The sequence below is a fragment of the Vombatus ursinus genome, unplaced genomic scaffold (assembly GCF_900497805.2).
Source record: "Vombatus ursinus unplaced genomic scaffold, bare-nosed wombat genome assembly UNPS02014798.1, whole genome shotgun sequence".
Taxonomy (NCBI): domain Eukaryota; kingdom Metazoa; phylum Chordata; class Mammalia; order Diprotodontia; family Vombatidae; genus Vombatus; species Vombatus ursinus.
In genome coordinates this window covers 6468462-6492922 of record NW_020954576.1, presented here as the reverse complement: position 1 = coordinate 6492922, position 24461 = coordinate 6468462, and the positions used below count along the sequence as shown (strand labels likewise).

Here is a 24461-nt window from a genome sequence, read left to right as displayed (position 1 = left end):
ATGTAACTGGATAGATTCTGTACAATCACAGAACATTGGAGCTAGAAGGAATCTTTGAGAAGAGGAAACTAAGTCTCAGAGAGATTGATATGCCTAGATCCTATAATTGACAGGTCATTGTAGCATCAGTTGAACTCATATCCTCTGATTCCAAGGCTAGCGTTCTTTCTCCAACATCTCAGCTATCTCTCAGATGTCAATTAAGGTTTATCAAGGTTACCCTTTCAGTGTGCCTGAGTGTGTGTGGAAGTTAATGAAATTCCTTATTATGTTGAAGTTTTGTGGATGATACCTAGGTCACAAAGGGAAAACAAAACAATGCTGTTTATCTACGTTCTCAAAGAAATTATTGCAGAAGGTTGCTTAATAACTGTCAGAAAGTACATGAAGGATTAATTCTTCTTAGTTTTCTTGAGTGCATACAGGTGTAGGTAACTACAGTCTCTCCCTCTATCTTCTCTTTAACTGGACAGAATATATGGAACTATTCTTTGGTCAACATACTAGTTCTGACAAAAATATTTGCTTGCATTTGAAAAGCCCAAGAGCCACTGAAGATGCTCTGTGCTTGATACAGTCTTTAAAACATTAAGCAGTGCCTCAAGTTGCCTTCTTCATATAATCATCCTTCCAAAGTACTGGCTGCCCTATGTAGGGCATGTGGGCAACGTAGAAGGTCTTAGTTTTCCTTGCTAATCTGCAGAAGAACTTTCAATTTACCTATCTTTATGAATTAGCTCTCTCTCCTTGAGAAGTGCCCTGTGCCTACAGTTAGTTCAGGTAGAACCTCTTCAAGACATCCTTTGTCCCATTTTACAAAGGAAAATAATGTACTTGGAGAGAGAGAAATATGGATTCAGTATGTTGTCAAGGTAACCGGCCTTACCATTTCCTCTACCTTGCAATTTAAATACCCCTGTGGAGCAGTACAGAGTTGGGCACAAGTACTACCTTAATGAGGAAGAGTAATTGGATAGGAATAGCAGTAATGTATATCCTAATGAGTTGGTTTTCCTGCTATCTTTGTTTAATTGAAAGGGTTGCTGGATGTGGAACAACAACACAACTGTCAGCCTATAAGGTGGAACCCCCACAATTTGCTTCTTGGCCCTGACAGCTATGATCTCATTCTTTCCTCTCCAGTTTGATAATTCGTTTGTGTTAAATTTACTGAATGGAGGACAGGATGAGTGGCTGTAGGGATTGGCTTTGGTTAAAAAAAAAGTACCTAGAAAGTGTATGTTGAAGGGTCTGCTTTTGCTGTCAAGAAGCCATTCATTTATCATACCTGGAACTTAGTTTCCCTTGTCCACATGGAATATCTGAATCATTTGACCGAGTTGGTGAGGGAGACATGGATGGGGGGACAAGGATATCAAGAGAGTTTTGTTTACTTAAATTTGTGCATGTTTGTGGCATAATTATTTTTCTTCTATCTGTCAATTACCTGACAGTATCCTAGATTAATTTATCCTACAAGACGTGAGACCTGATTTGCTACTAAGTTTAATGGGAATTTTAAAGACCATATTTTAGCTAAATTTCTAGGTAGTGATTCAAAGTTGTGTTCCTTATAAGTTCTATTAATTATTCGGATCTGTGTTTATGACCTCTGCTTTAAAAATCTCAAACTCTGCCCTGAGACAGTGAAGTCATTTTCACATGTTCATTGTCTTAATCATGGTGAATTCTATGGCAATTTTGTTTTCATCATAAGTATTTGGACTGAGCTTCCTAGAAGTCTGTGATGAGAGAACAGCTTTTTTATTACAAAAACAAAATAGTTAATCACTTTAGAAACTTAATTGTTAAATATTTGGCAAATAGAGATACATGCAACAATATTTTAACTGTGTGTTGGGTTGGCACTGTGTTAGATTCTGGTAATAAAAAAGGGAAAATTCGTATATTCCTTCCCCTCAAGGAGCTTATATTCTGTTAGGGAGGAACAGCATGAAGTAAATAAATATATACAAAAGAATTTCTAGGGGTATCAATATTGGCTTCATTTAAGAAGTGGCCCTTGAGCTGATCCTTAGAAAAACCTAGAGATTCTACAAGGTAGACGTCTATAAGGAGAGAGTACCTTCTAGGTATGGAGGAAAGTCCATGCAAAGGTTTAGAGACTGTGGGAGAGAGTGTCGTATATGGAGAATAATTGGACAATTTTGGCTAGAATGTAGTTCATGAAAGAGAATAAAATTCAGTGAACTTGGGTAAGCCAGACTGTGAAGGACTTTAAATGCCAAATAGGAGTTTGTGTAGTTTATCCTAGAGAAAATTCACAACTGATGTTTTTTTGAGCAAGAGAATGACAGTCATACTTTAAGAACATCAATTTCATAGCTGTGTGGAAGATATAGTGGCGAAGGTAGAGCCTGGGGACCAGGACACCAGTTAGGAGGCTATTGTAATAGCCTAGGGATAGGTGTCAAGGACTTAAAACTAAGGTGTTGGCTTTTTAAGTAGAAGAAAGACTACAGATGTAAGAAATGTTGATTTCTCTATGTTGAAGTCTCTGTGAGACTCGGAGACTGATTGGAAATGGGAGGTGAGGAGACCGAAGAGAAGAGAGTAAATCCTACATGATTAGAAGGATGATGATGCCCTCCACAAAAGTAAGGATGAAAGACTGGTCTGTTTGCCTGTTAGTCATTTTAGTTCTAATGAGTTTATATTAAATAATGGAACAGAAGATGAAAGGAAGTTGAAATTTGCAATATACACGTAAATTAGATTAAAAATGAAATGTAACTGGATAGATGTAGAAATTAGATGTAAAAATGAAAATTTACCTCACTTTTTACCTTCTAGTAAAAATTAGGAAATCATAGGAAGTCCTGCTAATTTTTTTTTAAATCCAATTCTACAGGCGTTTATTAAGTGCTTGCATGGGTAAGATACTGTGCCAAAAACTATGAGATACAAAGGCAAAACAAAAACTGTGCCTGTGCTCAAAGACCTTACATTGCACATAAGGGCTATAAACATGAGAAGAAACTGAATGCAACATCAGCAAGAGATAGATTGCCTAGGCTGAACTCAAAAGTTAGAAGTATAAACTTGAATACTTCTGTCAGCTGCTTCCGTAGATCTCTGGTTTCAACCCAGTTTCCTCTGGTAATGCTAAGCTTGTGGCAATTAGCTTCTAAAGAATAGCTCTGTTTTCTGAGTAATGTTTTTGAAATCAACATCAATGAATTGTGCAGTTTTTTAAAAAAATGTATGAAGAAATCTTTCCATTCATAATTTGCTTTTCTTTGTGTGTCCATTTCTTATGTATAGCTCCTAAGGAAAAGGCACATAGGAAATGACATCGTTACCATTGTCTTCCAAGAGCCTGGAGCACTTCCTTTTACTCCAAAAAATATCCGATCTCAGTTTCAGCACGTCTTTGTTATTGTCAAGGTGCACAATCCTTGCACTGAAAATGTGTGTTATAGGTGAGTCTGTGTGCCTTAATTTATTTGGTTAGTTTGGTTTCTGTGTCGTGTTTTTCACCATCTGTTTCCCTTTATTCCCCCAAATTCTTACTTGGTTCCTAATTATAGATTCCTTTCTGTCATTTTTTGCACTTAAAAAAATAAAATATCTTAAGAGGAACACACCAAATTCCAAATCAAGTAATTTCCCCAAATACACATATGCCTCTTCTTTTTATCTTCTTGTGATTGTGCCTCTTGTTACTTCTTTTCCTCCTACTTTCAGCCCTTTAAAATATACGAAAGGGCCATTAATTAGGATAAACAACTGTACTGCAGTGATCATACATTACTCTGACATAAGACCGAGGATATGGGAAGCAACTCACTCTTCTTGAAAACTTCTGTATGATAGTTTGACACAAACTTAGAAGAGTCATCAAATTAAATACAAGACCAGGCAGCTTGTTCAGAGTCACAGACAAGATTTTATTGGTATAGCCCTGAGCAAAATTCAGTCTTACTCATCATTTCATGAAAAATGAATGATAAAATACTAGAGCATGCATTTTATAGCCTAAAAAAGGGACACAAACCCAAAATACCCAGAACTAGCCCCTAAATTACATGTAGGAAAAATACAGATTCTACCTAACAAACATTCATATTGATCACTTACAAAACAAATGCAACTTTACTCATATCATTGAAAAAATCTATAGTTTTCTTTGAAATTCAGTAGTTGTATCAATCCTTGACCTTGTTATGACATCATGTTTTCAAAGTTACATGAGCGGAGAGTGTGATAAGACATAATTTTAACCAAGAAATAATTTGTAAAGATCATCATACGTACCATGTTAAAAGTTACTCAAATGCTTTCATTCCACTACTACCCATTCTCCTCTATCAAAACCAAACACCTCTTCCAGCATTTCCACGATGATGAAAATGGAGAAATGACTAGTTTGGGGTTTGTTTGTTTGTTTTTTTCCAGAGATATTAATTGGCAACAGAAAGAGAAAAGCTGGAAAGAATGGTTCAGTCAGCCATCATTTGTTAGATACTGCCTGTGTGCTGGGTGTTATGCTAAGTGCTAGAGCTACACAGAAAAGCAAGACAGTCCCTGCTCTCAAGGAGCTCAGAGTCTAACGAGGGAGACAGTATGAAGCTATCTGTGTACAAAGAAGATATATACAGGATAAGTTGGACATAATAAACAGAGGGAAGGCATTGGCATTAAGGGCAATTTGGAAAGGCTTCTTGGGGCTGGAATTTGAAGGACCCTGAGTCAGAGATGAGGAAGGAGGAAGAGAATTGCAAGAATGGGGGACAGCCAATAAATTGCCTACAATAGAGAAATGGAGTAGCATTTTTGAGGAATAGCAAGGAAGGCAATGTCACTGGATCTCAAGGTATCTGGGCATGAATAAAGTATACGAAGACTGGAAAGGTAGGAGGGAGAAGGTTAAAAAGGGCTTTGAACACCAGAAGATTTTTATGTTTGCTCCTGGAGGTGGTAGAGATACACTGGACTGTGTTGTATTGAGTGACGTGGTCAGACCTGCACTTTAAGAAGATAGGTTTAACAACTAAGTGCAAAGAGAGACTTGACCAACCAAAAGGCTGGAAATTATAAGCATGCAGTTATTTGTTAAATGCTATTTGGACAAAATAGATGCTATTTTCGACTATTCCAAAACCGTAGCAACTTCTCATTAGCTACACAATAAAGTCAAAACACCTCACTGTGGCCTTCAAGGCCTTCCACAGTTTGGTCATAAAACATCCTTTCTCTCTCATGTTTTTTTCATTATATAAACCTCTCCTTTCACATGTCTCCATGGTTTCTTACCTCCATGTTTTTGCTCATTGCCATTCCTTCTCTGTATTTAAGCCCTTTATAATCCTACCATTTTTTTCAAAGTCTAATTCAAATACTGTCTCTTCTGTGACTCTTTTTTATGTCTTCCCACCAGGCTTGATCTCTCTGCATTGCCTTAACTTATTTGAATCATTCTTAGAACACATCATGTTCTTCCTTATATCGTAGTCATTTGTTTACATGTACAATTTCTTTCCATTCCCCCAGCCCAGCTAGATTTTAAATTCTTTGTAGGCAGGAGACCTCTCTACTCATCTTTGTAACTCATGCAGTTTATAGCATCAATAAATATTTGTTGTATTAACAACTATCATTGGTGATGTGAGGAGTACATTTTGGTAATATAGCATTTTACCCGTAAAATATATTACAGGGAAAATACAAGTATTTTATATTACAGATAAAATATTACATTATAGGTGAAATACCTCTAAGTTAATACAGCACCACCCACCACCTAACAGCCAACTGGTTTGCTAAATCTTCTGTCTCTAAAAGTTTCCTTCCACTTTCTTCCAAATTTGAAGACTATAGAACTATTCTTACTACTGAAGTGTTTTGTTTTCTTGTTAATATTTCTCCTAGTCAGCTTATGAATTATAGATGGCTGGGAAAAATATTTTTAGTTGATTTTTCTACTACCGTGAATTGAGATGTTTCCTTAGACTAGGCTTAATGGATGGTACAGATCTTTGATGGTAGAATCTATGCTTGTACAACCCAGGTTTAGGGGGGCAACTGCCCCAGCTTATCATCATGTTACTTGAAATGGCACATACTCTTTCAGGTTCCCATGGGTACTTCCAGTGATCAAACAAATGTGTTCCTTGTTAACTGTCCCCTAAAGTCCATACTTGAATTCCCAATCCCAAACCAACCAGTGTGTGTACTCACAATCTTTCTCCTTGACTCTGAGGCCTCATTTTACAGATAACAACCAGATTTGAAAGGGGTGGAACACTGAAAAGAATAACCTTCCTATTTTGAGTCACAAGTAAAGTAATCCTCAAGTAGCTTGGTTATCTTACTTGAATAGTTTTGATAGAGAACTTAAAACTGAAAATTTTGGTGTGCCCAGAAACTAGTAGAACAAGAGCTCGAGAGACAGATGGGCTAACTTGAAAATGAGTCTATGGAAAGCTTTGATTACTAACTTTCTTTTCTTTTCTATTTTTTCCTGCCCTACAGTGTTGGAGTTTCAAGATCAAAAGATGTACCACCATTTGGTCCACCGATTCCCAAAGGCGTGACTTTTCCAAAATCAGCAGTTTTTAGGGACTTCCTATTAGCCAAAGTGATCAATGCTGAAAATTCAGCCCACAAGTCAGAAAAGTTTCGCGCTATGGCCACTCGAACAAGGCAGGAATACTTGAAAGATCTGGCAGAAAACTTTGTTACTACAGCTACAGTGGATACCTCCGTCAAGTTCAGCTTCATTACATTAGGTGCAAAGAAAAAGGAGAAAGTAAAACCAAGGAAGGATGCTCATTTATACAGTGTTGGGGCTATCATGTGGAATGTCATAGCACGGGACTTTGGCCGGTCTGCAGACATTGAATGTCTCCTGGGAATCTCCAATGAGTTTATCATGTTGATTGAAAAGGAGACCAAGAACGTTGTATTCAACTGTTCCTGCAGAGATGTTATTGGATGGACATCTGGATTAATGAGCATCAAAGTGTTTTATGAAAGAGGAGAATGTATTCTTCTGTCTACAGTGGATAATTGTACTGATGATATAAGGGAAATTGTTCAGAGATTAGGAGTAAGTACATGTCATGATGGTGGTAGGCTTTTCGTCTTAATTCCTCCGGTACCAGAATCAGTCTTGACCAATCAGGGAATTCTCCCTGAACAAAATTTTTAGGACAAGGTGGTTACTATTTCTCGTAGAAGCAAAGCTGTCAAACGTTGTACCATTTTGAGCAGTTGCTGAGTAAATGGAGGCAGGGAGGGGCACAGCCCCATAAACTGATTGGACAAGACAGTTTTCTTGGTTCAAAATGATTCAGCTGGAACAACTGCCTTTGGTAATTTCTCATGAAAATTGTTATTTCTCTGGCTGTCAGACAGGGTGTCTGAAAAGAAAACGACACACACTCATTCAGATCTATCAGCCTCAACTCCAGCCAATGCAGTCTTGAATCAGGACAGTTCTGAAGGGGGCTGTGTGTGCCCTCAGCACCTCAGGGTATGGCAGGATGATCGTCACCTCTTTCATGCTAATCTAACTGAGGCTACAAATGAAATGAGGTTACTGATGTCAGCTCAATCTGTACTTAATTCTGGTCTCCACTAGGATGCAGTAGCATTTACCTAGTATAGTTTTCACGGAACCCCAAAAGTCACCGAGTCACTGGGTTCACGCTAATGTGGAAAAGAAAGAAAGGTGCAGATCCATCTTCCAACTTCAGCCATTAGAGGATCAATATTGTTTAGTCACTGTTCAGTGATTCACAGTGAATTGATTGTGGTGTTCCAGATTCTTCATAGCCCTATTTCATCTCTAGTGAGACCTGGAAAAGAACATCCTGCCATGCAACCCAAGACTAACATTTTGGGACTAATAAAATTTTTTCTGCATGCTTTTGGGATTAATTTTGGGCCTAACCTTCCAGTTATCACTTGGATCTCCAGAAAGACCCCCCCCCCCATTCTTATCTCCGAGTGCTAAGAGCAACTCTTAAGCTGCAAATACTCAAGCACCCAGACACTGCTCTTACTAAGACACTGTCCCCATGTGAATAAGGGACATTGTCAAATGAGACAAAAATAACTTGAAATAATCATGGTGTTTACCTTGAAATAGTAATAATAATTCATAGAGTTTGTTGAGCATGTTTCTCCCCCCCCCATTGTTCAGAAGACAGTCACGAGATGAAATTGTCATGATTTTTCCTTTGCAGTAGTAATTACAGTAGTACAATTTATTGAACAGCTTTTCTTCCAAAGAGCTCAAAATTTATTTTCACATTTATTCTCACCTCATCTGTATGTGTAGATCAACCACAAATTTCTTTCCAGGAAGTTCCTGGTATCCTCCTGCTTGGACCCCAGGACTTAATTCCTTTAATGTTTCGGGTTTTTAGATATCTAGAGAGTGAATGGCACAATATGGCACTTTGTGAAATGGTAGAGGGAAGGGAGTGAAGACTAGCTTCTATACTGAAGGACCCTGAAGCATCTCATCAACCTCCTTGAGGATTGCTGGTTGGTGTTTTGAGGGCTCAGCATGTCCGTATCTTCCATATGGGAATTATCTCAGGCCTGAGCTGAATCCCACTCAAAGAAATTTGAGGACTTTTGTGAACTCCCAAGCCACCCCATTTATCAGCAGTGAGGTCCTAGGAGATGCATTTTAGTCTAAAATACTCTTATTGCATATTAGAATCCTTTGGCCTGCCAGGGACTATCCTCTTCTTCCTTTGCTCCATATTCTGTGGATCTCTGGTAGGACTTTGGATTGACCCCAATATAAACCTGCATCATATGAGAAGTCCTGGGGATCTTAAACAGGTGCATCTTGTGTCCATATGTGTAATATTTCCTTCCTAATCACAGCCACTTAGATATTCTTTTGCCCTAGCTGATCATTCCTTGTCCCAGTCATTGGTGCCCAGTGGCTATAGTTATCTCTATAGAGTAGCGGGGAACGGATTATTTTACTCTCTTTTTATGCAGATCCATTTGTTGTACAGTGAGATAAGCACTGAATGGGAAATTAAGCAATCTCTGTCCTAGTTGGAACTCAGCCACTTACTGAGGGAGTGGACACTTAACCTTTTGGAAATTGCTTCCTCCGTTATAAAATGAGAGAATTGCACAAAATGATTTCTAAGATCCTGGCAGGCCTAAGTCTTTTTGTTTTGTTTTGTTTTGTTTTTGATCAAAAACAATTGAGATTTGGAAAAAACTTCATAGATTGTGTCTACACTGGTCATTTTGCAGATGAGAAAACCCAAAGCTGGGTTGGCGAAATGATTTCCCAAAGGACACAGAAGTGGGAAGCAATAGACCTAGAATTTGAGCTTGAGTCCTCACACTCCAAATCCAAAATTCCACAGCAAAATGAAAAATCCAAAATACAGGACTCTCAACACTACAGTCCCAACTTAGTTTGAAAATAATGTGCACTGTTGCCAGAGAAATATGAAACTACAATATACTTTCCCTCGTAGTGATGATGGGACATTTATTCACACTGACCCAAATGACTAAGATAATGGATAAATCCAACCTTTACCTTTAGGATAATAAAGGAAATTTGTTTGCTTAATGAGTTCCAACAGATTAGGTGGAGCCAAATTAGAAAAGCAATCACTGAGAAAGCTTTGAGATCTTTTCAAGAAAGAACAAGGGACTCATCTGGAAATTGTGCCAGTTACAGAGTCTTACTATGACTGTGTCTACCCACAGAAAGTAATTAATAGTCTCAGAGACTACTTTGACTACATCAATACGTATGCCTTACTCACAAATTCAACTACCTATTTATGTTTATCCAGCAGATCTATTTGTGTCCCACCTACTAGATTTAATGTATTATTAATCATTAAGTGACAATACTTTAAGAAGGTCTTAGAAAAGCATTCCTGTAAGTCAGTAAGTTGAAGTAGATGTTCAGAAGACTCATTGTTATTTCATGTACTAGTTATAAAAAAAGTTGCCCATCTGCTTTAAGACTTTCTCTTGCTATGCTCCATTTTTACCTAATTAAAGTATTCTGGTTTGGGTCTTGAGTAGAAATAGATTAATAATGACAGTAGAGAATGAAGTAATTGTTACTATGTGCTCCTTTGTTCAGTTCAAGAAATTTTAAAAAACCCTATAGGTATAATATTTCTCATGTCTAATTCCTATCCCCAAAGATATGTAGGTTTTCATTATGTAGACCAAGATCCAAACAGTTTAGGGGAGAGCGAATGTATAGCTATTCCTCTTCCTCATTTTTTCTTTTTTTTTCTTCTTCCTTTTTTCCCTTTCTCCTTTTCCCGTTCTTCTTTTATTCTTCTATCAGTCACAGAGAAATCTGGGTTTGAAAGACCCATTCCAGTTTCATTGCACAGAAATCCTTGTGTCCAAAAGTATAAAATATGAAGGAAATGGTTACTGTCCTGGACGTGATATATCTCATGTATATGTCTGAACTGCATATTCTTGCTGACAACACTAATCTCACCAACGCTTACCACCAGAGGGTTACAGTATAACACATCTACTCACTGTCCCCTGGACCCCATTTCATAGTTTTCTAGACTTCCTTCCTTGCTTGTGTGGGAGGGACATGCTATCTGGGAGCATAATAGATCAAAGTTTATGCTACCAGTTTGTTTGTAATATATATTGCATCAGGGAGAACTTGAAAATTAAAACAAGAAAAAATTTAAATTACCATGAATGTAGGTAATAGAAATTTGGGGCAGTGGTAACTGATGTTTATGTAGCACTTTAATGTCTTACAAACCATTTTTGCAGTGATGTCTTCCTAATAATCCTGTGATGTAGGGTGGGCAGGCAATATCTCCATTATAGAGATAAGAAACATAAGGCTCACAGATGGCCAGGGTCTTGCCTATAACCATTAGCTAGTAAGTTGGCAGAGCATAATCTGATCCCAGGTCTTTTGACTTCAAATGAAGCAGTCATGCCATTATGGTAACTATGGATAAGGAAAAAGAAGATGTGAAACTTAAGGGACATTGTGGAAAACTAAAATAGCAGACCTTGATAAACAATATGAGATCAAGAGAAGGGTTGAGATTTGACCTTATAGTTCCAGTAAGAGTGATAAAACTATATTAATTGTAAAGAAATGTTTCATTGGCACAGGAAGCCAAAGCACCTAATTTTTCATTGAAGATTGAGGCATTTATACAGTATTTGAGTGGAAACCTCCCATATGCAGATAGGAATATGAGGATCAGAAAGTAGCAGGGCTAGTAGGATCTTTTCAAAAGTCCTCTCTGTCTCTCTTGTTTCATATATACATATATATGTATATATATACACATATACATTATATATGTATGTATAAATATATAAATATAAATATATACACATATTTTATATATAAAATATACGTGTGTATATATGTGTTTGTATATATATGTGTATATACTATATACACACACACACGTATATGTATATGTATGTATGGGGTGATTGAGATTCTCTGAGGGACTAAGGCAGCTAGGTAACGCAATGGATAGAATGCCAGACCTGGAGTCAGGAAGATTCATCTTCCTGTGTTCAAATCTGACTTCAGACGCTTCCTAGCAAGTCATATAACCTTATTTGTCTCAGTTTCCTCATCTATAAAATGAGTTGGAGAAGGAAATGGCAAAGCACTTCAGTATCTTTGCCAAGAAGACCCCAAATGGGGTCCCGAAGAATCAGACATGACTGAAAACAACTGAACAGAAACAAGGAGAGATTAAAGAATAAATGGGAGACATGCAAAGGGGCTAGGATGAGCCTTTGCTAACAACAAGAATCAGTAGATGAGAGGAAAAGGAGAGAGTTTTCAGAGACCAGAAAGAATTAGAAGAGCACAGTACAGTTAAAAACCAAAAGGAGCATTTTCACCGTGATAGTGGTATTCAGTAATGTTGACCAATCAAGGAACTATGTGGTTAAATTTGTCTTTTCTCCTCTGTGCATCAGTATTTTGAGCTGTGAAATGAAGATAGTATTTTCCACTTTGAATCTAACATAACACTAGTGTCAAGAAATTTCTACATAGATGGTGTCAAGTGTTGAGACTCCTATAGTCTCAGGATTGTCACTCACATAGGGGCTTCACTAACTTGTAATTTTGGATATGTTGTCACCGGCCTCTGTGCATATTTTTCATTATATGGTCCTGTAAAAGCTTGTGTGATTGACTTCTTGTGGGGGCTCCATGAGAATAATTCTTCTCAATTTAAAATGGCATCATCGCATATTTTTAAAGGAGTGTATCACCATTAGAATTGCAATTGGTAGGGAAGGAATAAAGTGGAAGAATGTGGTTGAAGTACAGAATCTGTTCTGTGCCTTTGTCATGAGAGTATTGCAGATGTCTTTTATATTAGTTTGGTTTAAAGATAGGAATCTTCAGCCTTTTAAAATTCAGTCACTAACTAGGGGTAGCAATTCCTCTCCAGAGTTCTTTAATGCTGAAGCAGTCACTTCTAGGTGTGAGAAGGTGACTCATAATGTATAGAGGAGTGGTAACTATAGAAACAGCCAACGCAATGGTGGTACATGGAGCCCCTTTTCCACACCTGTTCATACAGATGTAGCTTTTATTAAAATAACTCAGTAGGCATTCAGAGCATGCCTCATGGAGATGTACTGCTTATTAAACTGAAACTTCATTCAGTGGTTCAAACCTAGGGAAATGTGCATGATGTTTTCTAGCTTTGAGCTTCTTACAGATGCCTTAATGCCATCATCATCATCAAGTGTTACTTAATGAGCACCAGTTTCTCAATACTTTTACCCTCTTAGGTAGTAAATGAGAGATGAGAAGAAATCAATATCTCCTTGTCATAGAAGGAGCAGTGAAGTACTGAAGGAAACTTTGTAGTGACAGCAATCTCTGCAAAACTAAAATGAGTAGAATTTTGCAGAATTTACACTAATTGGATTGCATCATTAGTTTTTCAGTTCTCTTAATGAAATAAAAAAATGGACTTTTAGATTTTACTGTCTGTTTTTGTAATATTGACAGCTTTGGAGTTCTTGAACTTGGGAAAAGAAACAAAAGTGAGGAAGAGAGGAGGACACAGATCTTTTCCATCTCATTAGTTCTGGATCCAGAGTCAGTTTCTTCCCTTGGGAGATCTTTTTAGTGATTTATTGGAATTGGGAGGGGTGTTGATGGGCAATCTTTGTGTACAGATACATGGTCCACAGAGACCTCCTTTGCAGGTAGATTGTACATTCTTTGAGCCCACCGTGATTCTCACCAGCTTTTCCCACACTAACCAGCGTGATGGTGGTCACCTATACTATGTCAGCCAGCAGTGATAAGAGTATAGAAAAAGAGAAAGCAAGGTGGGTGAGATAAGCAATTTTTGTTTAAAAAATATTTCTAACCACCTAGTATGGGTATAAGTTTATCTTTAACCTAACTGTACTAAATGGATGATTAAAAAGCTGTGTGACAATATTGTATGTTTTCTGTCAACATTTTCTAAGTAATATTGTATTCTTTGAAGAAATGCCCTATTTTTGCATTTCATTAACACTTTGGTTAATAGAGGATTTTATTTTGGAAAGCCAAGTAAATTACAAAGAAGTTAGAGCTGGAAGGAGTATCAGAGGTGATCTATTCTTACCCATACTTGAATGAGAAACACCTATTCAACACGTCCAGCAAGTGGTCCTCCAGTCCTTGCTTAGAGACACCCTTGAGGTGGGAGGAAGATTTACTACCTTTCCAGACAGCCTGTCCTACATCCTACTTTTGGATAGTTTCTACTAAGAAATCCCCTCCTCCCCATATCACACATAAATTTACTTCTTTCCAAAACTGTGCAGGTCTATAAAACTGATACAAAAAAGGAAGGGTGAAAATTGTCTTGTTAGCCCATTATAAGTATTCTCAGTTTGTGGGTCAGCGAATTATAAGGAAACACAGCTTCTCTGTGAGATATTTATCTGCTTAGAAAGAAGCAAATTATTGATATGCTTTGACTTCATTTTTTGTGTAGTTGATACTCCAGTTATGGTGAAGTGATACTTTTGTCTTTGTGTTTAAATATTACAGAAAGTAGATAGCTGGCTGTCACCTCTAGGAAAGGGAGGCGAAATACCAGATTTTAGAGATCTGAAAAATCCCTGTGATAATGAATTTTACAGAGGAAAACCTTTGTCATCTACAAATGCCTAAGCAGTGATGACCCTATATTAGTGTGTGATGGGCACCGTATTCCATCACAATAAACAGCTCTAAAAATGAGTGTCTCCATAAGTTCAAGGGAGCTATTGAGGGGGATAGTAGTTTTTTATTTTGCTTTTTTAACCATCTCGTACTCTTTTAGATAGTGACCCGAGGATGTGAAACCGTGGAAATGACATTGCGGAGGAATGGGCTGGGCCAACTTGGCTTCCATGTCAACTTTGAAGGAATCGTAGCAGATGTGGAACCCTTTGGCTTTGCTTGGAAGGCTGGCCTCCGCCAAGGCAGCCGCCTTGTTGAGATCTGCAAAGTAGCTGTAGCTACCCTGACCCACGAGCAGATGATTGATTTGTTACGTACGTCTGTGACAGTCAAGGTAGTCATCATTCAGCCTCATGAAGATGGATCTCCCAGAAGGTAAGGGACCAAGAGACCAGGCATGACACTCCCGGGTGTTAATTGTTTGGTTCTCTTGGTGCTTGTAACACATAGCTACTCTTTACCATATTTATCAAGGAAAGTATTGGTTGGATTGTAGCCATTAGAGCAATTCAAATTTAATTTAATTACCATGGAGTAAATAATAGAACATAACCCACTAAACAATTTAATGGGAAAGGGGGCAAGGGGACAAGTGCTTACTATGTGTCAGCTGCTATGCTAAGTTCTTTACAGATATTTTCTCATCTGATCCTCACAACCACCTTGGGAGGTAGGTGCTATCATTATCTTCATTTTACATTCAAAACTGAAGAAGACACAGGTTGAAGTGACTTCCCCAAGATCACATAGCTAGTAAGTGTCTGTTGCCAGATTTGAACTCAGATTTTCTTGACTCTGCCCAGTCTTCTATCCTCCGTGTCCCCTAACTATTTATTGTTGGTATGTGTATACACATATGTGTGTATATTATTTGACACGTATCATATAAAATGCCTGTACTGGGAAATGTACCACATAAAAAATGAGAGGAGAAATAAACCGAAGGTCAGAGAGAATGAATTTTCTTTATAAAAATCCAAATGTAATAAAACACATAAATTGCAAACCTTAAAAGACCCATATAAATCTTAGCTGTGATAAGAAAAAACTCAGTGCCATACTATCTTTTTTTATTCTCTTTTACTTTCTTTTTCTAGTAGCAGATTTTTTATGATCATAACAGCCTTTGGCAGGCAAGAGACCTTTTCCTGAAAAACTGGGATTCCTTTTTTGCTTGATGAGGTCCTTGTAAACACGAGATAGAAGAAATCAGTACCTGCTTTTCAGAGAAGCACTGAACGGAACTGGGAAGTGACTTATTCTCTGGAAAATTAAAGTAAAATGAGTAGAATTGCATTAAGTAGGTCTAAATTTTGGAAAAAAGGTCTGCATGATTGGCAAGTCTCAAATCTGATGTTTTTTCTCCCAAGAGAAGAAGTAAATATTGTGAGAAGCAACTAGAAAAAATACCTTTAGTGAGAGTAAGGACATAAGAAAGTAGGCACTGCCCCTTTTTCTATCATGAAAACTATTTTTTTTATACTTGTAGTTAAGAATCATGCTGAAACACGAAGGAAGTGTAGAGCCATGGGGCATTAAAAAAGCCATTTGAGAAGAGCCATCCTTTTCCAATTAGGACATAGTACTGCATCACATAGGAGCACAGATTTTAAGCAGGAAGGTGCACTTTTTTCATTTCTGTTTCTACAATTAGGCTTCCTTCGTCATCTATTCCTCCCTTCTAAGGGGCATATGATTTTGCAATTATCACACAATTGCTATTCTCTTTGGCATGGTCTTTGAGAAAGGTGGTATTACTCAATAAATGTTACAGTGTTTATCATCAGACTGCTGTATACTTTTGCCAAAGGAGAAGACCTCGTCAATCCATTGATTTATATTTTGTTCATGAAGTATGAGTGTCTAATAACATTTGCTTGTTAATAACTGTTTATTGCTCTGGTAACTTTTGGCATGTTAAAATTGGCTTATGCTGTAGCTTCCCCTTAGCATAATGTTACCTTAAATAAAAACAGGTTTTTTTGTGCCTTATTAGGAAATATAACATGCTTATGACAACAGGATAGCAATATTTACTATATCTGAGCTCTGAAGCAATTGTTTTTATATTCATGGTGTCTTTCAATTGTCATTGCCCTAGTGCATTAGGGGGAGGGGATCTCTGTTCCCTGAATTCCAATACTCATGGTATGTGCATGAGTTTTGAAAATTATTAAAAGCGAAAAAAAATTTTGGTAGAGTAGGCATTGGTAATAGCATATGTTATAGAGCTGAGATACAAAAATTATCTAATAATAAAAAAATGCCATTCTAGTAAGTGTTAAGCTATTTATTAGCAATGTTACTTTATGGTAATGGTCTTATTCTTATGTATGATACAGATTTGTAACCCCCAAAATATTAGGATAAGGACTAAATCTACCTATGCTAAAAGTGGTAGGAAAAACGTTGTTAGGGATAAATATATAGGATATGAATTATTTGATAATTTCTACCACCTTTCTTCTTCGAGTAAAAAGATAAGATCTGAGACTGAGAAAGATGGTCATTTGGCAATTGCAAGGTCCTTGGTTACTTTGGAGAGAGTGGTTTCTCTTGAGTGCTAAGGTAGGAAGCCAAATTGCAAAGAGTTAACAAGTGAGGGGAAGGAAAGAAAATTAAGGCAGCACGTGTAGATATTATTTTTCTAGAAATTTGAGTGAAAAAAGGAGGAGAAATATACAATGGCAGCCTGAGAAGATGGTGGGATCTTTTTTTTTAAGATTTTTAAGGATGGGATAAACTTGGGTATATTTGAAGGCAGTAAGGAAGGAACCAGTACAGAGGGAGAGATTGACAATTAGAGTGATAGGTGCTTGAGAAGAGAGGTGGATAAGAAAGGGTTTAAGTGGAGATGTTAGCCTTGACAAGAAAAAAAAAAAATACGACCTTAATGATCAGAAACTAGAGGATAGGAGAGAGTGGGAAATGATGTCAAGGGATTTTAAGATGAACGTGATAGAAAAAAGTGAGCTCACACTAAATGACCTCAGTTTTTTTCAGTAAAGTAAGGGTTGAAGTCCTTATCTGAGAGCATGCAGGGACAATGAATTGAGGGATGGTTAAAGAGAAAACGGGAGATTTGGAATATTTTTGGTGAAGAGTAAAAGAAGGAACCAGTTAGGGAGGAGTAGAAGAATTAGCAAATATTTCCCAATATCTAGAGATTAAATTGTTGTTCCCTCATTGTCCTGTAAAATGAAAATATTGTATGGTTGCTTCCTAGTTATCTAGGTGAATCAATATCCACACCCTTTGGCAGCTTAGATTATTACTCAGGCACCAAATCTTCCACAAAGTATTTGTGAGTGGATAGAAGTTGTATGTTTGTATTCCACACCTTTGGTTTTGCTAGCTGTAAAACAAGGCCACTTGTTAAACAAACAGCTAAACTATATTAAACTCCTACTATGGGCCAGGTACTGTCCATTGTATTATACCATATAGGTAATACTTAACAGTGAGGAACATTTATAGCCAAGAAAATTCCTTTTTTTTTGCTTGGACCTTACAGGACAAAGCAAGAAGCATTGGATGGAGGTTACTGAGAGATTTAAGCTTGATACAAAGAAAAGCTTCTTTTTAATTAGATTTTAATAAGTTTTATTTTCACATTGCCTAGATTTCTTCTGTATCTGTCCCGCTGCCTTCTTCCAGAAAGACATCACTTATAACAAAGATTTTTTTAAGCAGAAAAAGGAAAAAAAAGAAAAAGAAATAAGCAAAACTGATCAAAGCACATTTTAAAAAATCTGTCATCCACCATGTTTCACATCCATGGACCCAACCTCTGCTGTGGTATTGCAGGGAGAAGGCTTCTCCTCATCCTCTAAGGCCATGTTTGTTCTTCATAATTTCACAATGTTCAGTTTCACTTGTTTTGTCCTGGCTCTTTCCATTTACCTTGTTGTAGTCACTGTGTGTGTTGTTTTCCTGGTTCTTCTTCCTTCACTTCACATTGTTTCATATAAAGTCTTTCAATACTTCTCTGGAGTCATTACATTTATCATTTCTTATAGCACAGTAATAACTTAAGGATTAGAGCTATACAAAAGTGGAATGGGCCGCCTCAGGCAGGAGTGGAGTCATTTTCAGCAAAGGCTATTTCGAAGGGTATATTGTTCGGGGACGGCTTCAGGGATGCAGGAATAAGTAAATGGACTTTTCCAGCTCTTTGTTTCTCTACCATCAGCTGCCCACCTGGCTTCCCACAACAGGCTAGGCTGCACTTTTATTCTCCCTTCTGATTAACTGTGATCAACTCATTGGGGAGCCCACCTTTAAACAATAGCAAAATTGATGGGTTCAGAAGGCCTAGAATAACATGAAATAACATGATGACGGTGATCAAAATCAAGTTCATCATTGTCTTTTTGATCAAGAATAGACCCTCCCCAAGTTGCCTGGGATATATTTAAAATGATCACATACTCCAACAAGGGTTGTGTTTATCTGAATAGCATAGCATCATAAAACCATAGGAGAGTTCTAGAAAATGCTTCCACTTGTCACCAGTTTTGTTTTGGATTTTGACATAATTACCTAACAGACTTTCATGACCTAGGCTCATCTTTGCAAAATACACTGCCTTCCAGACTGTGGTAGTGAAAGATTAAATGGAAAAGTTTTCCCAGCTAAACTACAGATTTAGCAATTAGATTTCTTTTTAACCCTAAAGCTGAATCTGTCCCAGTTTGTGTTATTTTCCTTCTAGCATGGTAATTAAGATACTCAAGTATAAGCAGATGATATGTACATTTATTGTTAAGCAAAGAGGAAATCAAAATGCTTGCATGTAATTGATCTTGCAGCCTTATCTAAAATTTCTGAGTATTTCCTTTTGGCAAGCCAACTACAGAAAATGTGCCAGATGCTATAAATGCAGCTTAAGTCCCTCCTTGACTTGTACCTAGTATCTCAGAGGAAGCCAGATACATTTATCAATGAAGTTTGAGTTTCTGTTAATGTGGAGGGGAAAAAAAAAATCTTTAAAGCTTGTTGTTTTTTTTTCCCCTTACCATTGGTTGCAGTGGAAGTTGCCCAGGAGACAAGATCATCTATTCTTTGTCAATTAAAAGCGCTGCAATGCATCAGGTGCAGCAGACTTGCAATAGAATTAGAAGATGATATTTTTCCCTTTTTGAGGGTATTCAGTTTTGTGGGACACATTTTGATTTGACAAGAGTGGATATGTCCTGGCAGACACACAAACTAACCTCAAATGTATTCACCAACAGTTCTTAAGTAGAGTGGTCGCAACAGATTTCCCTTTTCTGTTGTTTGTTGTTTAACACAAAGGAAATATGGGTGCTTTCACTTTAACGTTTACCAACTTTGCTCTTTGTATTTGACCTGAGTTTTGTTGCTGGTTGGTGGTGTTTATGTTGCAGTCACCATGTACATCCTTTGGTTCTGCATTCTTCAACATTGAACGACAAAAGATTTTATATATTCACTCCTCCTACCCCTTACTTTACAGATGGAAAAAGAAAGACCAAGAGAGGTCTAGTGATGTGCCCAGAGCCACACAGGCATCAGGTATCTAGTGGCAGAGCCTGAGTTTGAATTCGAGTCCTTTGGCTCCAAATCCAGCACTTGTTCCACAGTGTCCCGTTGCCTCTTGGTGGTGTTTCTGATATAGGATATATGATACATGGAGAAGACAGAACAAATGCAAAATGAGATGCAAAGCAGCTATAACAGCTTGCAGTGACATGCATTACTGCGGAGATGAGTCTTTCGTGCGTACTTTAAATCTGCCTAATCATTTCACTAAGAGGATGGCCTCTAGGGAAGTTTCCTGTATAGAGCTAGCCTTAAAGGAATTTCTGGTGTATCTAGGCAAAGCCTGGTGTATATGAATCTAAGTCTGTATAGTCTGACTAGAAGATTGTATTTGTGGAAAATATAGTCAGTGAAATTGATAAAGCAAAAGCTACAATGTTTAGGATTAGTTGTTAATGTTTTTTGTTCAGTCGTTTTCAATGGTGTCCAACTCTCTGTGACCCCATTTGGGGTTTACTTGGCAAATTGCTGGAGTGGTTTGCCATTTCCTTCTCTAACTCGGAAACTGAGGCAAACAGGGTTAAGTGACTTGCCCAGGGTCACACAGCTAGTGTGTGTGAAGACACAGAAAGTGTCTGAGGCTAAATTTGAACTCAGGAAGATCATTTTTCTTGATTCCAAGCCCAGCGCTCTATCCCCTGCACCGCTTAGTTATAAGTCATATTAAATTGAGCACCAGAACACATGCTTATACTTAGAGTAAGAATATAATAATAAGATTAGCTGTTTTTCAATGAAATTATTTTTGAGAGGAGTTCTTTAGAGGACAGCAGGGGACCAATTAGAGAAATGGAAAAGATAATTTACATGTATGTTTGGCATAGCTGAGATGTTGGAAATTGCTTGATTCTGTCTGTATTCTGTCTTCAGCATAATATAGTATTCAGGCACTCAGCAGAAGCCTCAGGTCATGACTGCATTTTTATAAGATATTTCCAATAAATATGAAACTTTGAGAATGCCTTATTAAAGACTACTGTTCTCATGACAGCTGAGAGAAATGTTTTACAAACAAAAGTTCAAACAGCCCTTCGTTGCTTTCTTCCTTGCACACACACACACACACACACACACACACACACACACACACACACACACCCCCCAAGAAACAGCTCAAAACCCAGCCCTAGGTCAGTACTTGGAATAGGAAAGGTATTATAAGCCCACCAAATCCTCCCAGCATCCGTACTTTCTCATTTTATGCAGAAAATGGAAGCTTCATCTTTCCCCATCTTTTGAATTAAGAAATGAGATTGATAGAAACTTTAACTGTTTTGCCAAGTAATGCAAAGAACAACAGAACAAGCACACGCACACGTGCACATATATTCAATTGTATATATTCAGTATTCTCAATGATTTGCACTGTATACATTTAATAAATATTAAATGACAATAAGTAAAAAAAACTGAATAAATTTGAGATACTCGATTCTAAACCCATACCAAATCCTGTTTCAGATTTGCCATCAAGTGGGTTTGCTCTTAGTATGTATTAGAAGGATGCAGAATAATGACATTATCTCTTAAGATAAAAAAACTCAAATGAACAGATGGATATTCAGACCTAATATATACAGGGCATCTTTCTAAATTCTGGGGAAATAGTACTGACCCTCAAGGAGCTTACGTTCAACTGGATCGCAAGGGAACAGATTATCAGTATACACATAAGTATAGTAAAAGGGAGAAATCAAACTAAGTGTTTTAGGAAAAATGGAGGAGGAAAACAACACTAACTTCTGAGGGGATCAGGGAAAGCTTTGTAGAAAAGGTGGCACCTTGGCCTACCTTATAAAAGGAGATTAAGAATATGGATATGTTGTGCGTAGGGTACCCATAGGATTTCAAGGTGGAGATGTCTTATAGGCATTTGGAGATCATCAGATCACCAATCCAGAGCTTAAAAAGACTAATAAATGAATAAACAAACAAATCTAGCCCAGACTTTTTATTTTGTAGATGAGGAAGGTGAGGCCCAAGAAGGTTAATGATTTACCCAAGGTCATACAGATACCTTTTTATGTTAAGTTTCAAGAGACAGAATGGGCTAAATATAGATACTTGTGGGAGTCAGTTTTATAGAGAGAATTGATTCTTACAGGAGTGGATAAGATGACAAAAATTACAAGGAGAAAACACAGAAAGAAACATATAATACATCTCATATTCCAAAGCCAAATAGATGTTATTTTAAGGTCCTTGCTATTTGGGAAATTAAGCCATTGATCCCTCTATATTGCCCTACACACTTGAGAGTTGAGAGAGAAATTACTTTTGAGGAAATTTTTCAGTAATTCAGAAGGATGCATGACATAGTTGGTGTAGACATTCCTTCCACCTAGTTAGATTTCAGCCCCTCCCTGCTTTAACAGATGACCCTTAATGAGTTGCCATAGCAAAAAATAGTTCTTCACCTGATGGCCAGCCTTCTGGTGATAAACCTCCCCAAACAGCTGATAGCTTTCAAGAATAAAGGGTCACCTTTGCACCATTACGAGACAGTATGTTTGGACTTTAATGAAGGCTTATAGGTTAATGGGAAGGAGGCAGGGTTAATTTCAAAACTAGATTCTTTGCATGTATATGCATATCTTTTTGTACTCACAAAACCCTTGAGGATCATTTATTCTTTATTTCTCACTGCTTCTTTCTGTAATTAGGCTTTTGTAAATTCTATAATTAGGCTTTCTGTAAAAGGCTGCTTTTTTTTTTAAGCACAGAGGAGAAAAATGGTCATGATATGGTTAAGCTATAGTCGCATTCCCAATCACAGTGAATATTTGCGCTTGTTGTCAATGAAAGTTCAGCAGATAGGCTGAGAGAGACGTCATTATGTTGCATTTAAAAGCAGGGTTTTTATGTGGCTATCAAGGCAGCTGGTTCATAATCGGTATGTACAAAAGCCCCTCAGCTTTCCTCGGGAGTATTATACTCAAACTTTTTAAAAGCATCATGTAGTTCATTAAAGGTGGAACATCTTAGAAAGTCCTTTGTTAGCTCTGGAATGAGTACAGAGAGGTCTCAAGGCTTTTAAAGATGACTGCTTCATATATAAGCATATTAAACCTGAAAAGGCTTGCCTTGAACACTCCAGTATCAAAACTTCCACAGGCTTCATCTTGGAATGACAAACTGGAGTAATTGGCTTTGTGAGCTGACTCTGAACTTGTTAATGGTGCTATTTGCAGTATGTAACTTGTTAGTGGAGACCCAAGGGTGACTGTAAGTGACATAAAATATATTTTTTCCAGACTAAAAGAACTTAAGTACCTTACTGATCTATTGAATATAGGGAAGAGCATCGAGAGATTGCTTCTCTGGGAGCCATCAAGCTGGGTAAAAAATGCACCTTGATTGGCGTAGAAGTCCATAAGACTTAGACGTGAGTTAGTCCTAAATTTTTTCATTGATTGTGATTTACTTATTATTTTTTTAATCTTCAGCTTGGGTGAACATGTCTTACCATCATCAGCTCAGGGAAAGTCAATCATGTTAGATGCTGGGGATAAAAAAAATAAAAATCAAGCAAATCTCTTGCTCTCAAGAATCTTGCATTTTAACAGCAGGAATGGCAGGCCATTTGTTAGCAAAGACCAGGTATGTACAGGGTGCATGCACAATCATTTCAGGGAACCACTAGTTGCTGGAGGATTGAGTGAGGCCTTGTATAGGAGATGGCCCTTGAGCTGAGCTCTGAATGAAGTTAGAGACACTATCAGAACAAGATGAGATAATAGACTGGACAAAGGCATGGAAATGGAATGGAATTCTGTGTATGAGTAGCAGCAAGTAGGTCCATTTGGCCAGACAATGAAATGCTTAAAGGGATATAATATGCAATAAGCCTTAGAAACAGATTGGAGCCAAATGGTGGAGGACTTTTAAATGTCAAGGTAAAGAGATTATATTTTATCTTGGGGGCAGCACCAAGGATCCAGTCCTAAAAAACTTTGTTCATCAAAGGTCTGTCCAAAGACATGACAAAAGAAACATTGAAAGATTTATTTCATGGCTCTGTTGATGCCAGAATAGTTGGTCACTGACAAGGAGACAGAGTCATCTGAAGGGTTTGATTTTGTGGACTTCAACTCAGAAGATGCCAATGCGCGAAAGAGGTCATGGAAGATGCGGAGATTGATGAAAACATTTAACTCTGGTCTGGGCCAAGCCCAGTGGCTTTGGAGGCCTTCTTGGCAGTCGTGGAAGTGGTAGTTGTGGAGACTTTAGTGGTCAAGGAGGTGGTAGAGGAGGCCAGGGAGAGGGAGGGGGTTGGTGGCAGAGGCCAAGGAAACTTTGGAGAGCAGGGTGGTTTCCAAGGAGGCTAAGGAAAAGGAGGAGACAACAAGCCACAAAGAAAGAAGATTGAGTTCTCCCCATTCTCTTTTCCTTTGTTGTTTGAACAGACTCTGGGTGTTTTATCCTGTCATCTAGTAGTTGACAGAGCCTTCTGAGGACATTCCAAGAAAACATGCAGTCCAGAAGTCTTCTTGGAAAAAACTGGATGACTTTTCAAGGGAAAGAGGGTGTTGGTTTTGACTGGATAGATGTTCCATGTAAACTTTTTGTAGATAAGGGTGATTAAAAACAAAAGCCTAAGATATCTTACTAAATCCTGGAGTTATACATCATAAGTAATCTATCAACCATCTTTTATTGA

At 37.6% G+C, this 24461-nt stretch overlaps 1 protein-coding gene across 7 annotated transcripts in view; it reads left to right on the top strand.

Moving 5' to 3' along the window:
- LOC114050135 (signal-induced proliferation-associated 1-like protein 2) overlaps positions 1 to 24461 on the top strand; it is a 257408-nt gene that overhangs the window by 183634 nt on the left and 49313 nt on the right. For all 7 annotated transcript variants that reach the window (XM_027871717.1, XM_027871715.1, XM_027871714.1 and 4 more), the window contains exons 8-10: positions 3286 to 3443; positions 6496 to 7072; positions 14337 to 14611. In XM_027871717.1, the coding sequence (XP_027727518.1) occupies positions 3286 to 3443; positions 6496 to 7072; positions 14337 to 14611 (1010 nt within the window). The remainder of the gene's footprint in view (positions 1 to 3285; positions 3444 to 6495; positions 7073 to 14336; positions 14612 to 24461) is intronic.